The sequence below is a fragment of the Bos indicus genome, chromosome 4, assembly GCF_029378745.1.
Source record: "Bos indicus isolate NIAB-ARS_2022 breed Sahiwal x Tharparkar chromosome 4, NIAB-ARS_B.indTharparkar_mat_pri_1.0, whole genome shotgun sequence".
NCBI lineage: Eukaryota > Metazoa > Chordata > Mammalia > Artiodactyla > Bovidae > Bos > Bos indicus.
The window spans coordinates 53,873,823-53,889,637 of NC_091763.1; the positions used below are offsets into that span (position 1 = coordinate 53,873,823).

At 40.2% G+C, this 15,815-nt stretch overlaps 1 protein-coding gene across 2 annotated transcripts in view; it reads right to left on the reverse strand.

The window, feature by feature from the left end:
- MDFIC (MyoD family inhibitor domain containing) overlaps positions 1–14,717 on the reverse strand; it is a 98,389-nt gene extending 83,672 nt beyond the window's left edge. Inside the window, exons 1-2 of one of the 2 annotated variants that reach the window (XM_070787807.1) lie at positions 14,278–14,717; positions 13,799–13,984 (exon numbers count right to left, since the gene is read on the reverse strand). In XM_070787807.1, the coding sequence (XP_070643908.1) occupies positions 13,799–13,883 (85 nt within the window). In that variant the 5' untranslated portion in view covers positions 13,884–13,984; positions 14,278–14,717. Of the gene's footprint in view, positions 1–13,798; positions 13,988–14,277 lie in introns of both variants that reach the window. The other variant, XM_070787806.1, reaches the window with a different exon arrangement.
- Positions 14,718–15,815: the final 1,098 nt, after the last annotated feature.

Below are 15,815 nucleotides of genomic sequence, written 5' to 3' on the forward strand. Positions count from 1 at the left end.
TACATTTCAATTTTCCCTCAGGCTTGGATCTCCTAGTTTCCATTATTCTGTGTGTGTATATATATGCGTATTTTATATATTTATATATTTGATATATATATATGTATTTTAAAGTACTTTTACAGGTTACATTAAACATTCTCTTGAACTAGGCATAGTTCAAATGCACAAACCAATCATCAAATCTACTTATCTGTACTTAATATGTATATTTTGTGGAAGACTAGTATAAATGATGGTGCTTGGCAGATATCCTTATAAAACTGCATAAAACTTAATCAGTATGCAATTTACTTATTTCTTAAAGCAAGCAGTATTAGTAGCTTCCTTTATGCATAAAATTTGGGGCTGCTGCATGCTGATCTACTTCAATTAAATATTTTATTTTAACCTATGAGAGATCACTTATAATCTATATAATATGTATATTCTTACTGCCATGAAACCTATATTCACATCTCCTTTATCTGTAAACAATTTCATTTTTACTCTTCCATTCAAATACCAACATTATTTCAGATTATCTATGTGTATTCTGGATTATGAAATCTTAAATAATCTGAAACTAAAATGTTTGGGAAAAGTAAAAAAAATTTTTTTTTAATCTGGGTCTCTATTTCCCAGAGGCTAAGAAATGTGGAAATCTACAAATATTTTACAAATGTAACCTTTAAAAACCAAAGATAAGGCAGCTTTCAGGAAGACCTGAGGCTCTGGAATTTCACTTCCTCGCTGATCCAAATAAAGAAAAAAGAAAAAATAATCCCTTAAGCTTAATGACCTTTAAGAAACATTGCAAAACCCACCTGCTTTGCCTGATGTTCTAAAACAGATTAAAATTTCATTGTCCAAAACATTTTAAGATTAAAACCAAAGCATTTTTAGCAGATGAATGAGCATATTACAAAATTTCTTAGTTTTATATATATATACAAAACTTACCATATAATCAGACATACTATGTTTGTTGAATTAATTAAATGCTTAAATCAATTTAATCAACTGTTATTGCCATTATTTTGAAAAATAGTAAGAATTCTGGGAAAAAGCTAAATTCATTCCTTCAAAGGGCTTCTTATGCAGTTAGAAGCTTATGATGTGTTTAGATTTGAAAGAATGAGAAAAATGACACTGACTCAACTAGTTTAGTTGGGGTGGGTAGAGAACAATAGGTTTTATACACAGCAAATCAGAGAACAATTTTAAAATTATATGAATACACAATTGAATACAAATATGCAAACAGATAGGTGCAAACTGCAGCAATAGTGCAAATTAATATCTCAACAATCAGGGCTCTAAATAAATGAGGGGTAAGAAGAATTAGGCACTTTCCATCAAAAAAAAAAAAAGTAGTGGGGAGGTTAGAAAAACGCAAGCTGACACAGGGAACCAGGACACGAGACCTCAGTCATCTTACTCTCCTGCACCTTTTACATCAGAATCTAAAGTTCCTCAGCCTAAAAATGTATTTTCAGGATAACTGACCCCAGACCCCTGCATCTTCAAACACAAGTTCAATAATGTTCTTCCTGCTAGCAAATTCACTCATATTAAAGCCAAACATTCATAAGGCTCATAGAATTTTGAGTTACACGGGCTCATAAAGATCTCTTAACCCAACCTGATAACATAAATTCAGTTCAAAATATTAACATCCAGCATCCCAGAACGAAGGCAAGGAGAGCAGGCATGAATAATTCCAGAGACAGGGAAACCGCCTCAGAAAATAGCTTACTTCAAGTCAGGACTTCTTAAGGATTCAAAGACTTCCCCCAAATCGTCTAAAATTGACTTATAATTTTCACTGATTTATAGAATTTTGTTCTTTGCCATCAGTCTAATCCTTCCTCCATGTGACAGAGCCTCCACGTTCAATTTACTTTTATAAGCATGATAATCTTTTTCAGTTCAGTTCAGTCACTCAGTCGTGTCCGACTTTTTGTGATCCCATGACTGCAGCACACCAGGTCTCCCTGTCCATCACCAACTCCTGGAGTTTACTCAAACTCATGTCCATTGAGTTGGTGATGCCATCCAATCATCTCATCCTCTGTCATCCCCTTCTCCTCCCACCCTCAATCTTTCCCAGGATCAAGGTCTTTTCAAATGAGTGAGTTCTTTGTATCAGGTGGGTAAAGTATTGGAGTTTCAGCTTCAGCATCAGTCCTTCCAATGAATATTCAGGACTTATTTCCTTTAGGATGGACTGGTTGGATCTCCTTGCAGTCCAAGGGACTCTCAAGAGTCTTCTCCAACACCACAGTTCAAAAGCATCAATTCTTCGGCATTCAGCTTTCTTGATAGTCCAACTCTAACATCCATACATGACTATTGCAAAAACCATAGCCTTGACTAGACAGACCTTTGTTGGCAGAGTAATGTTCCTGCTTTTTAATATGCTGTCTAGGTTGGTCATAACTTTTCTTCTAAGGAGTTAAGTGTCTTTTAATTTCACAGCTGCAGTCACCATCTTTTTACTTTTTAATCTTTTTACTCTTATCTAAAAAAGTTATCCTGAAAGAATTTACCTTAATGACTGCTGAAATCCAGAGACACCTCATCTACAGTAGTCCCCCTACTTAGCAATTAACTCTATTATAAAAGAAATTGAGGACTTTACCTTCTTCCCCTTTTTTAAAAATAAGGTTATACACCCATCTTTAGTGCTTTAGCATCATCATTATTCTAAGTGCCATAGTTTTTAAAACTTTTGTTACCTCTCAGTTATACCAACAGATTTTATCAAGAACATTCTAACCCAAGCTCTCTGGTTAAGGTATCAACCCATATTGAGCACTATTTACAAACGTGAAGGCCAATGGAAGTCAAAACTTAACCAAAGAAGTTTTTTAATCTGTAAAGGCATTTCTAAGCTATGATTTGAGTCCGATCTTGAAATAAATAAGTGAGAGACGATGGAGAAGAGCATTACAAATAGTGGTGAAGCCACAAATACGACAATAATGAGAGACTCTGCAGTATACTGAAATTGATTTCTTAGACTTCAGAATGATGGATATGAATTAGAAGTTGGGAGATGCTTCCTCTCTGGTAATTCTCCTGAAGGAGAAAACCAGAAGCCTCTTATTTAATTCATCAATACATTCTCTGGCCTTCTGGATCATTTCTTTGGGGCAGTGCCTACTTGGAATTCTCCTTTAAGACCACCAACCCATTCTGGCTTTACAATTTCTGCAATCTCATTAACTTCCAGTTTTAGTCACCTCCAAGAGGATAACTTATAGATCCATTATCTTCACCCCAGTTCCTAGCTTTACCTATAGATTTGAAGTTTTAACTCTACACCAATATACCTTTAGCAATTTAAACTTAACATTTCCACTTTTCTTCTGTCCCTGCCTGTTTCTCCAACTGTAGCTTGTACATTGGTCAATGGTATTCACAGAATCACTGTTAGTTCTCTATTTTCTCCTTATTGTCCCTTTCCCAACAATCAATTGCTAGAACCTGCTAGTAAGTTATAGCTCTCAATTTCTCTTAAATCTATACTTCCTCGCCTATATCCACCACTAGGGCCTATCCTCACTTTCTCTTACAAATAGAAATGCTTTTCTAAAATAAAGATTGAATATGTTACTCCTTGGCTCAGTTTCAGTTCAGTTCAGTCACTCAGTCGTGTCCAACTCTTTGCGACCCCATGAACTGCAGCACACCAGGCCTCCCTGTCCATCACCAACTCCCAGAGTTCACCCAAACTCATGTCCATCGAGTCGGTGTAGCCATCCAGCCATCTCATCCTCTGTCATCCCCTTCTCCTCCTGCCCCCAACCCCTCCTAGCATCAGAGTCTTTTCCAATGAGTCAACTCTTCACATGAGGTGGCCAAAGTACTGGAGTTTCAGCTTTAGCATCAGTCCTACCAAAGAACACCTAGGACTGATCTTTAGGATGGACTGGCTGGATCTCCTTTCAGTTCAAGGGATTCTCAAGAGTTTCCTCCAACACCACAGTTCAAAAGCATTAATTCTTCAGCGCTCAGCTTTCTTCACAGTCCAATTCTCACATCCATACATGACCACTGGAAAAACCATGGCCTTGACTAGACGGACCTTTGGCTCAGTAAGAATTAAATTCATTTTGCATATGGGTAAAAACCTGATAGAGTTATTGTAACATTGTACATATATTCATGTTGCAAATTCCTACACCTTTCCCATGTTCAATAATTTCAGCTTGTATCTCAGTAGGAAATAGAGAGTAAAATCTCAGAAAATCATCCTAAAATCCTGCACGCTGCTTGGGTGATGTGACGAGAAAAATAAGAACAAAGTAGGTCTATATTTATAAAGACCCAAAAGATTAAAGGCTGATTCACCATGAAAAAAGCAGGCGAACTATTTCTATGAGTAGAGAAAGTGAGGACAGGAAACTGGTTCCCTTGTCCTCTGCCATCTGCCTTCAGGGGGTGTCACCTGCCCAACCACAAGGTGCCTCATTTTTAGAGCTCAACTCTGCACAGTCCAAACCAAAAAGACCTACAGACTGTGTCTTCTTCAGCTCGGATCACTCACAGCCTAACTCAGACAAGACTGACCCCTTGGTATCCTGAGATTCTCTTAACCTCCAGAAGCTCCAGAACTGAACCAGTCACCCTGCAACTGGCCGTAAACTAATCTGTCACAGGGCTCTTATCTTGAACTGATATTCAGACAAGGGATTTGGCGCACACACACACCTTATCCTCTTTCTCACTTAGCTTACAGGTTCTCTCTGGGCAGAACGTGTGTTACACATTTTCAATTGTCACAGGATTTTGTACATAGTAGGCACAAAGGAAATAGTTGTTCATAAGTTTCCCAGTTTAAATATGTTGATATATTTGGTAAGATATATTGTGCTAGCAAGAAAATGTATTTCAGACTTTATTCCTGAAACTACGTAAAAATCAGGCATAAAAGCACATGCATATGAATCATCTTACTTCAGATCATGTGGGTGTGAATCTGAAAACAGAAGTGGACTGCAAGCAGAAACCACAAACGAAATTAATGTTAAAATAACTCTTTTCATAGTTCCTGCTTAGTGAACTCTAAGCAATTAGAATCTATAAAATACAACTCAATTTCCAAAAGTTACAGTAGAAACCTTAGCTCCTTCAGGATGTGTAGGCTAACATAAAAAGAAAATACTAATAGCTTAAGAAACTTCAGTGTTAATGGCAAGAGAGAGGAGGGGGGAAAAGATGAGAGAGAAAAAGGTTATGAGAGAGAATCATCCAAAACACAGGACTGATCAAGGCAGGAGGAAGGGCTGCAGCAGAATTCAACTATGCAAACATCTAGACTCTAGCCAGGGCAGAATCAATCTCCCCTTAATAAAAACTGAATAAAAACTTTTAGGAATAGAAACATAAAAATCATATCCCATGCCTTTATAGGATGGAATACTTACATTAACTCAGAAAAACAATTTGGCTGAATTGTTTCCCTCTTCTGTTTGCTGTTGTTCTAACTAATTTTCCACTTGCAAATGACCTTTTAGATTGTGGCAATTTATGTTTCCTTTCCCCCCAAATCTTTTATTACAAAAATATAATGCTAGTAAAGTCATTGCACACTGTTATTAGACCTTTCCATGAAATCAACCCAACATGATCCAGGAAACAAGGTTCAAAGAAACAGGAAAGGCTCTTACACACCCAAAAATTCCACAGCTTCCCCACTAGCCCTGTAAAGGTCACTCAATTATATATGTTAAATCCTTGTATGTGAACTGACCAAACAAGGCCAACAGGCATGACTCTTGCTGACCAGAAATCATAGCCTGTTAATTGTACTTCTGGTCTCTCCAGCTCCCCATATAGCCTGGAACACAAGACCAGTTGGTACAAACACACTCTTCCCACACATGCCTGATACTCCTCCCTTGCCCCCACTCCCACTGCTTTCATTCTGCCAATCTCCAACCCTAAGCCAATTCCAAAAATCCATTCTATCTGCTTCTATTCCCAAGGTCCTGAATGCTTCTTGCTGAGAAAAGCAATCAACCATGCTGACCGTGTCCACTAAAAATTCATGCCATTCATTCTTTGTTAAGCCCTCAGTGTTACCGAGCAATCCTTTTGTTTGCCCCAGATGGACTCCCTCTTGAATCCTTCCCAATCTTTTCCACACATCTCAAATTTCTTGACTCATCCTAACCCTAACTTGCTCTCAGCAAATGTTACACCTATTTTTCTGAGAACATCGAGGCCTTCAATAATCTCTTACTCATATGAAATTTTCTCTAGATGATCAATCATCCTTTTCTCCAATCCCCATCTCAAAGAGGAACATTCCCAACTTTCCAAAGACTCGTCTTATCATCATCCCCTTCCTTCCCAAGATTTTACTCTTTCAATTACAAACTCCCACTGCACCGCGGTTCCACCACAGGCTCTTTCATCTTTTTTCTTTCTGTCCCATGGCTTTCTTTCCATTAGTGTGTGATGGACATGCTCAAAATTCCCCACCCAAAAGCAGCCCTCTCTATACCCTGCTTCTAACAAACTACAGCTCTTCTCATCTTCCATGGCCCCTAAATATCTAACATTTCTGTGACCAATCCTATAAACTCTCTCTCTGTATTCTTTTCCTTCTTCTCCCAAAAGGCTAGCCGTTCCCCTAAATCTGGTCCTCAAGTATCCTCTCTCACTCTTGGGCCCATCCATCAGCTACTTGGTGGTAAACTCAATCTGTAAGCCTGACCCTCACCACTCTCCTAGGGACAGATTCTCTTTTTCAGTGGCCTACTGGTGATCCTGGCTTAGCATGGAACCAACATGATCAAAAGAAGACTCAACTCCTCCTATGTTTCCACTCAGGTTACAAAGCAAACCTATGAATTACCTTAAACTTCTATCTTCCCACCATCTCCCATATTAAGTATTACGCCGAACCACATAAATGCCATTGAACAAAATTGGTCACTGTGCCTAGTTTTAGGAGATTCAAAAATGAGTAAGTAAAAATCAATGCCCTCAACATTCTCTCACAGCAAGGTAGAGCACTGTCCTGCTTTTGCTATTGTTTTAAATCCATAGTCCCAATTGCACTCCCACTGGTACTCCTCTCATCTTTTGTCAGGCTTTTGTAAAATCCTTCCGCAAAGTCACTCTTGCCTCTCCCTTCAAAATCATCCTCTGAACTGCCACCAGATTTATTTTCTAAGAACACCAATTTGGTCCTATCCTTACCCTTATCAAGAACTTTCAATAGCGCACTACTGCCTACAGAAAGGATATACAGATTCCTCTCAGGAGAATCAAGGACCTCCTCAAAATTACTTTAGCTTATCTTTACAACGTAACCTTATTTTCAACTCCTTAATAGAGCTCATACAATGCTCTTAGTGAAGTCCTCCATATTCTGTAACAGACCTTGCTCTTCACATCTATCTCCACAAATCTTGTGGAGTTTGACCATGATTCTTGGTCCAACTCAAATCATAAGCTTTTTTTGATTCTTCCAAATGCCCCAGATAGAGATGCTACCTCTCTCCCATGTTGTTTGCCATCACTTTCTTTGTGTCTCTCTATACCTCATGCGAAGAATTGACTCATTGGAAAAGATTCTGATGCTGGGAGGGACTGGGGACAGGAGGAGCAGGGGACGACAGAGGATGAGATGGCTGGATGGCATCACTGACTCGATGGACGTGAGTCTGAGTGAACTCCGGGAGTTGGTGATGGACAGGGAGGCCTGGAGTGCTGCGATTCATGGGGTCACAAAGAGTCGGACACGACTGAGCCACTGATCTGATCTGATCTGATAGCACCTTTCCATCTTCTTTATAAGTATGTATAAATGTATTTCTCAAATATACTGCAAGCCCCAGATTTCATTCATCAATATTTTCCTCTCTGTATCTGTCACAAAGCATCACCTCTGTTTATATATATTGTGTGTGCATATATATATGCATATGTATATAACAGAACATTCACAGAGCACCTGAGTAAGGCAGAAATAAACAACGTGAGAACAAACAAAAAGGGTATGGAACGGATGAAAATTGCTATGAAATTCCCCTGAATTACAAACACAAACATATGTTAATAAATGCTTTCCCTATTCCCATCCTCCATCCTGACCCCCAAACTATTTCTATTCTTTGCCATCTGCTGCCATGACTCACACTTGTTCTGGACAGCAACCAAGCCCTCCATTTACCCAATCATTTATTCCACAAATATGTACTAGAGCCTACTTCAAAGTCAACAGTGCTTCCTGCCTATCTCAAGATTTTGTGCTGTCATCTCCTTCCTTAACACAGTCCCATCCAGCTCAGTTCATACCGCAGTGTCCCTTAGAACTTTATTTGCAGTTCTCAGCTCAAATAATTTAAGCTCTCCAAACATTTTCTTAAATTTATCGTCATAATCATTTAACCACTTCCTTCCTCCCTCCCTTCTTAGGTTTCTCCCAGTTACTCCTTCTCTTATACATTTGATTTTTTTTTAAGCAGAGGGAACATGACTATGTCAAGCTGATAAGGCTTGCATTTCTCTAAACTTACAAAATGAACATTAGTTCCTTTAAGCGAAAAAGGATTTGGAGCATAAAGTCTACAGTGCTTGAAATGCCCCCAAGTCCTCTTCCAAATCTAGACAAAGTTTCTTATAGTTTTCCAGTTAAGCCTATTCTCTAAAGCACCTGTATTGAAAATGTTTCACTTACCTTTTTCTTAATTACCTGTATGTGGTTGCCAGTATCATTAAGAGTATGTTCTCTATAATAACATTTAATAAAATTTTCAACCATCTTTTTGAGATTATTGAGCTAAATATAATTTATCATTCTGTTTCTATGAGAAAGGATAATCCAGATTTCAAAAATCCAACTTATAAGTGAATACAGATCATGTGAAAATTAGGGACTTCTTTCCTTATTATTCCATAAAAATGCTGAGATCCCTAGAGAGAAGTCCAGGATGACGGGACAAAAATATCTACTGAGGCAGTAGAACAAAGTATTAAAAGATCTATTTATTGGCTTATTTTTATCTCATTCTTTTCAATGTGTATTTATGTATTTATTATCTAATATTCATATATATTTGTACAATAGTATACATAATCTTGACAGGAAACTTTTTTGAGGATGAAGACTCAGGCCTCAGTTCAGTTCAGTTCACTAACTGGGATATGGGATAAAAATGCTGGCGAGCTCTAAGAGACAGTACACATGGAGTGATATGATTTAAAGTTTGGAACTTGAAAAGGAGACGTTTCTCAAGATTTTTTTTAAGGCTTTCTAGAAAAAAAAAAAAAAAAAAAGACTTTTTAAAAATCAAAAGCCTGTAGAAACAATGATTCTCAACTAGAGATTAAAGAGCACCTAAGTGAAGTATGAAGTATGAAATGAAGTTGCTCAGTCATGTCCAACTCTTTGCGACCCCATGGACTGCAGCCTACCTGGCTCCTCTGCCCATGGAATTTTCCAGGCAAGAGTACTGGAGTGGGTTGCCATTTTCTTCTCCAGGGGATCTCCCCGACCCAGGGATCAAACCTGGGTCTCTCACATTGTAGGCAGACGCTTTACCGTCTGAGCTACCGGGGAAGCCCAAAGAGTACCTGGAGATTGTCAAAAGTGCAGATTCTTGAGTCTTACTCTCCAGATTCTGATTCTGTAAGTCTAGAGTGGAGCCAAAGATGTCGGTAGCCTTGAGAGACTAGAATAGCATCTCAACACCACTGTTATTCCAGGCCAGATAATCCTTTGTTCTGAGGGGCTACCGTATTATGTGCATGGTAAGATGTGTATAGTGTTCTCCCTGGCCTCTACCCACTGCATCCCAGGAGCACCCACCCCACCATACCAAACATGTTTCCAGAAGTTACCAAATGTCTCTTGCAAGGCACATCATCCCTGATTGAGGACCAGAGACAGAAGGTGCCCAAAGATGACACACTCTTGAGAAATGCCATTCTTAAAGGATAAAACGATATGGTAAAAGTCAAAGAATATGGATATTACGAGCATACGTGGTATAAATTGAAATAAACAGGCTTCCCATAAAGGAAATCTGATTAGCCACTATAAATTCCTGACAAGTCAGCTAAGCTTCTAAGTCAAAGCTCTTCTTATGTAATTTCAACTTGAAGATTTTCTCCCTAGCTTCTATTTTAAATTATTTTTAATTAACTTTACTGGCATTTTGCATCCTGCTATGAAAAGTCCGCCTAATAGTCTCAGAGGACTCTCCCAAGAGAGAAGAGTGCATTAAATCACACATTATCACATTAAAGAATATTCCAGCACATAGTCCAATAGTCTAAATCTTGGCAAATGCAATGGGGGAGGGAGGGGGGATGCAAGGACCAGAACAGGCAAAGTGATTCACAGTATCCAAAGCTGATTATTCTCAATTCACCCATCTGTAGGAAAAAAAGTTCTACTGATTGTCTACTTTAACCCACATTTATCACAATGACATATATTTTACAATTTGTGCTTCTATACTGGATTCTACTGACTATGTATGAAACCCTGGACAAGTCACTTAAGTTCTCCGGACATCCCTTCTAGAAAGTGAGTCAACTGGACTAAGTTATTTCTAAAGATCCTTCTAGTTATAAGTAGCAAACAGGGAAGCATTTAATTAAAAGGCTCTTTTAACCACGGAGAAGGAAACGGCAACCCACTCCAGTACTCTTGCCTGGAGAATTCCATGAATGGAGGAGCCTGGTGGGCTACAGTCCATGGGGTCGCAAAGAGTCGGACACGACTGAACGACTTCCCTTTAACCATATGGATTCTAATAACTGTGCACAAAAAAGCAAATGCCTATCAAGGTTGATAGCACAATGAATTTTAAGATGCTTGACCCAAAAAAGAAAAAAATGACAATTAGATGAACCATGCATACAAGATCCAGTCTTTTTTAAAACAAAAAGAAGTTTGGCCCAAACTACCCTTCACGCATGAGAAGGTCAATCAAGTCAGTCTTTCAGAAGTTCACCATAAATAGGGAAATAGTTTTAAATCACACATTTACTTTCTAGTTTCTATAACAGAAATCACAAATCAGCTTCTTTGGAGCCATTTCCAGCCTGCAGGTGTGGTTGTTTTATTTGGCCTGGATAAAAATTGGATTTAATTAGCTGCCAACTTTTAAAAGGGAGTGATGATACATAAAAATCCATATTTCCAGTATCTCTTGAAATACTGGAAGATATTAAACCCAAGTGGCAACAGTGAGCTGGACTGAGAAGCACTGCCTCCTGGGCCCAGAGCTCTCCAGGGGCCCTCAGTCCCCACTGCTCCCCATCTTCCCACACCCATCCTGGTTCCTTCTGCCAGCATGGGGCATATGCGCTTATATCCTTATCCGTAACAATTTTCAAAATGCACAAATAAGATTTTTAATGCTTTCAGAGCAACAGAACTGTGCTTGGAGAAGAATCACAGCCAAAGGGGAGAAGTTGCAAAGAAAGAGACCTTGCTCTCAACATGAAAAACTTGCATAGCTATCAATATGAATGCTGATAAGCAGAATGTGCTACACTGTAGGTATTTAACCACCTGAAAAAATGCAGAAAGAAATCCTAGATTTGATGGGAAGTTCAGACTAGAGACCACCCAAATTTACTTTCAACTTTAACTTTTTATGCCTTCAGTTAGTAGTACACATAGCTCCTCACAACACAGTAATACATGAACAGGTTATATGTCTTTACATACATACACATATATATGCATATGCATATTAACACACATATATATGCTATTAACACACATATATATTTAATTTTGTTTGCAGGGGAAGACTTGATTTTATCCTTCTCCTTCATGAAAAGACATTTTCTACTAACTTTCATATAATATTCCATTTTTCTCACAGATTTTAATATATAAAGCTTTAAAATTAGGTTTCTATTAAGTAAGCAGCCATATCTTACCAAAGTATTATTCAATTATTCTTCTGAAAAGATGATCAAGAATCCAAGGACAGAAGGACGAGGATGAAAGAACTCGAGAAAGAGTTTAGAGAAGTGTGGCCTGCAGGCGAAGTTTCTTCACTAGCATCTTTACCAACAAAACCACCCTAACCATGGCAGCTACATACAATTTTCTCCCTGCCCACTTGATCCAAAACTTTTTTCCTTCAACTTATGAGATCTGCTTGTTTGAGATACAAACTTTTAACAAGATTCTGAAGATTTTCTTTTGTAAAAAACTTAACTTTATATTACATTCACAATTAAATTGATGCCTATTTAAAGGATGCAGCAAGTCAAAGTAGACTAATTTAAAAAACCAAACAAACAAAAATGCTGCTGAGACTGAGTCAATTTTCAGGTAAAACATAACCCAAGAGTTTCCACACTGATAATGTGTTACATGCAGTCCACAGTTTTCTTCAGAACATTCTAGAGGTTGGCTTCCTAAAAACATAACATGCGATACCTTAAATCATTACATCTGCACAGGTATCACTGCAACTCCTACTGACTTTAAAATGTATATTTTTAAAGTTGGACATTGCAGATATTGTTAGTTCTAAGTCAACTGTTTTTCTAGTGTGTTTGAGCTTGATTTTTGACATAAGCATTTGTTAACACTAGTGATTAACAGCTCAAGTGTGAACCTGAACAACCCATCAAGGAGCCCATATGACTACTGAGGACATGCCTCATGACAAGAAAACAACTGCCTTGGCAATATAATGTGCAGAACATGCGCTGCTTCTGGGAAAACGTATTTATCGCTCTAGTTCTGATTTTCTCTATTTAGAAAAAATGACTCACTGTTTAGAAGCAAAAAAACAACGATAAACATAATTCAATTTAACAGCCTTTGAATGCCAGAACATTTTAATTTAGCCATGGATGTTTTCTGCTTTTACCTACTGTGGGTTCAACATTAACTTCTCTTCCACTTTTTACTGCTTTAACAAAAAGAATCCCAAGAAGTTCATGACATTATTCTTAAGGCTGGGGGGCTGGGAGGATATCAGGCTTGAAATCAAGATTTAAAAATAGGTTTCTGAACCCTGGAAAATTATTTAGTTTAAATGAGTCAGAACCCTTTAAAGCAGAGTCACACTAAGAGGAAGATACATCAGATTAAGATCCTTTCTGTCACCAACCTGAAGTATGTTACCTTCAAGAGAAGATCCTGTCTGACTTGTGTGTGTATAAGCTTTTTATGGAAGTTTCCCAGGAACAGGAGTACTTTTTTTTTTTTTCACAGACTGTATTTGTTTACAACTTGGATGAACACAAAGAGCTAATTCATTCTTGGAAAACATTTCTTTTGAAGCCTGTTTATTTCAAATCAAAAACAGTTATTGAAAGCATATGCCTGAGCCATTCCAAAGCAATTGGTCACAGAAACCTGAATTATCAAAGCTGCAGAGGAGCCCACAAGAAATAGAAAGATGAAGAAGGGAGAGTGCAGGTTTCTCAAAAAGCAGCGGCAGTCCTGGATCTGCTGAAGACACAGAACTTAAGTGGTGGGGAAGCGCTTAGGAGCCCACACTGTTGGGTCTTAGGCCCTGAAATGCATATGTTTAAGAAACAAGTGATCCTGTACACATCCAGTTTCTCGGCAGCCAAAGGAAGGGGGAGTGGAGAGATCAGTGGATCCCGCCCTCTTATCCGGTTGTTGATCTGAGGCTGTGATCCTGGAGAACTTGATTGAATAATGCTAACTATGCAAAAGTTCACTACGACGAGGTAGGCTCAGTCCTTGCACCAATTCCCCATACACAGATTCCAAGCAGTAAATGTGCGAACACATTTTAAAATGCAACAGTGACAAAGGAACTTGCAACTTGCAAGCGGCACTCACCCTGGGCTGGGGCGCCCAGCCGGCCACCGCCAGCCTCAGCCCCGCGCTGGGGCCCGGGAGCCAGGGCTTCGCCCGCGCCGGACATGGGCCGCTCCACTGAGCCCTCGCCGCGCCTCCGCCTAGCTCGCCGCCCTTCGGGGTCGATGCACCAGGGGCTGGGAGGTGTTGGGTGCAGGGAACTGAATGCTTCTGGAGAGGATTGGGAAAAAAAAAAAAAAAAAAGTGTTTTGAGAGAAGAGCACACCACCCCTGCGGGACCTTCCCTCCCCCTCTGCTTCCCTTCCCCAAACCCCACCCCGGGCAAGTTTTGATTTGAAACCCGGGAGGAAAACTGTTACCCAGCAAGTTGACAGCAGTAAGTCCTAGCAGATAGAAGAGGGGCACTCAAGGGGGAGGCGCTGGAAGGGAGATCGGATTTGGGAGCAGCTCCGGGAGGGGATCAGACCCCTCCTCCTCCCGCCAAGAGCACCACCACCTACCTCGGCATCCCCCCAACACACTCAAAGCCCTTTCCTCCTCCTCCTCCTCTTCCGCCTCGGAAAGTTAGCGAGGCTCCGGCAGGGGCCGCAGGTCGCGGTGGCTTGACGGCGGCAGGCAGCCGCCTCTGGGTGTCCCTCCCAGCCTCTCCGTCCCGCTCAGCAGACACCTCAGTGGCGGCAATGGCAGCAGCCGCTCCTGTGACTCCGTGCTCTCCGCCCCCTCTTTCCAGTCAGCTCAGCCCGGCTGGTTCCCCTCCGAGGGGACTCTTGCCCCCGTGCCTCTCTTTCCCCCTTCCACCACTCCTGCACTCCAGAAACACTTCTCGCTCTGTGGCGCCTTTTCATCATATCCGGATCAGAGAGGCCTCGAACTCTTGGCTCTCTGCCCCGAGGCTGGGGGCGGTGCGACCCGGGCTCGGCCTCCGGGTGCCTCGCCTGGCTCTGTCTGGGTCAGGAGGCCAAAGCCCTACAGGGTTGATGCTGGGCGGGGTGGGGTGGGAGTGTCCTCCCAGGGGAAGGAGGGAGCTGGCTATTCCCTGGCTGCCCAAGAGTGCCCCCCACTCAGAGAGTCACCCCATCCCTCTCCCACTCCTGCCCCAGACCCACTGACATTATGGGAATGCCTCGAAGGAAGTAGAAGCCTTCAGGGTGGACAATGCAAAATGAAAAAGTACCACTTTCCGATAGAATACAGAAAGAGCATTTTTGAAACCCTGACCCCTAGCTGAGCGGTTAATCTCTTCATCTCTGGCTCTGAAGAAGTCTTTATCTGTTTTCCAGTTCTTTGTTTATGTTGGTCAAACAGGATCCCAGACAGGAAAAACCTGTTGCAGCTGCTTGAAGACTCAAGAGGCATCCAGGAAAAGGGTGACACCCTTGAGGATGCTCTGGCCCTGGTCTCAAGCCCCAGCTATATCAGGGCAAATATCTCCACAGATGGCTTCTGTGGGGAGATAACCTTGTGGTCAGAAGTAAAAAGCTGACAACTCTCCATTTATAAAGGAGATGTTCTGATTGCAGTTTAATCTGATGAACCAAGAATAACATCTATAAAATAATTTGAAGATACAGTGTACTTCAGATAACTTTTGCTCTTTATTCATTGAGAGTGAAATGCAAAATTTGTAGAAAGCTAGAATAAACTCATTCCCTGACTCTTTAGGACAAGAGTAATTCACATTAATGTTATCAAAATTGGAGAAGATGTACATTGGACGCATATTCCTTCTAGGGGTAGCAATAATATCCCAGGAATTTCATCTCTTCAAGAAACCAACTGGAATTGGTTCCAATTGATTAAGAAGACGTCTTTCTTGCCTATAAACAATCTGGATAGCCAAACTTACTTTCAATTAAACCTGAAAAACTGTCTTTGAAATTTCTGATGACAGTTATTCAGACCATATTCTGCCCCAAAAGGCAGATGACATTCTGTCCAATAACCTATGACTAATAAATGCTTTTTTTTATTTTTAAGTTTAGAGATTTTAGGAATGGTGTGTGTAAAAGTGCCTTAACTCTCTGAAAATTTGTCTGGG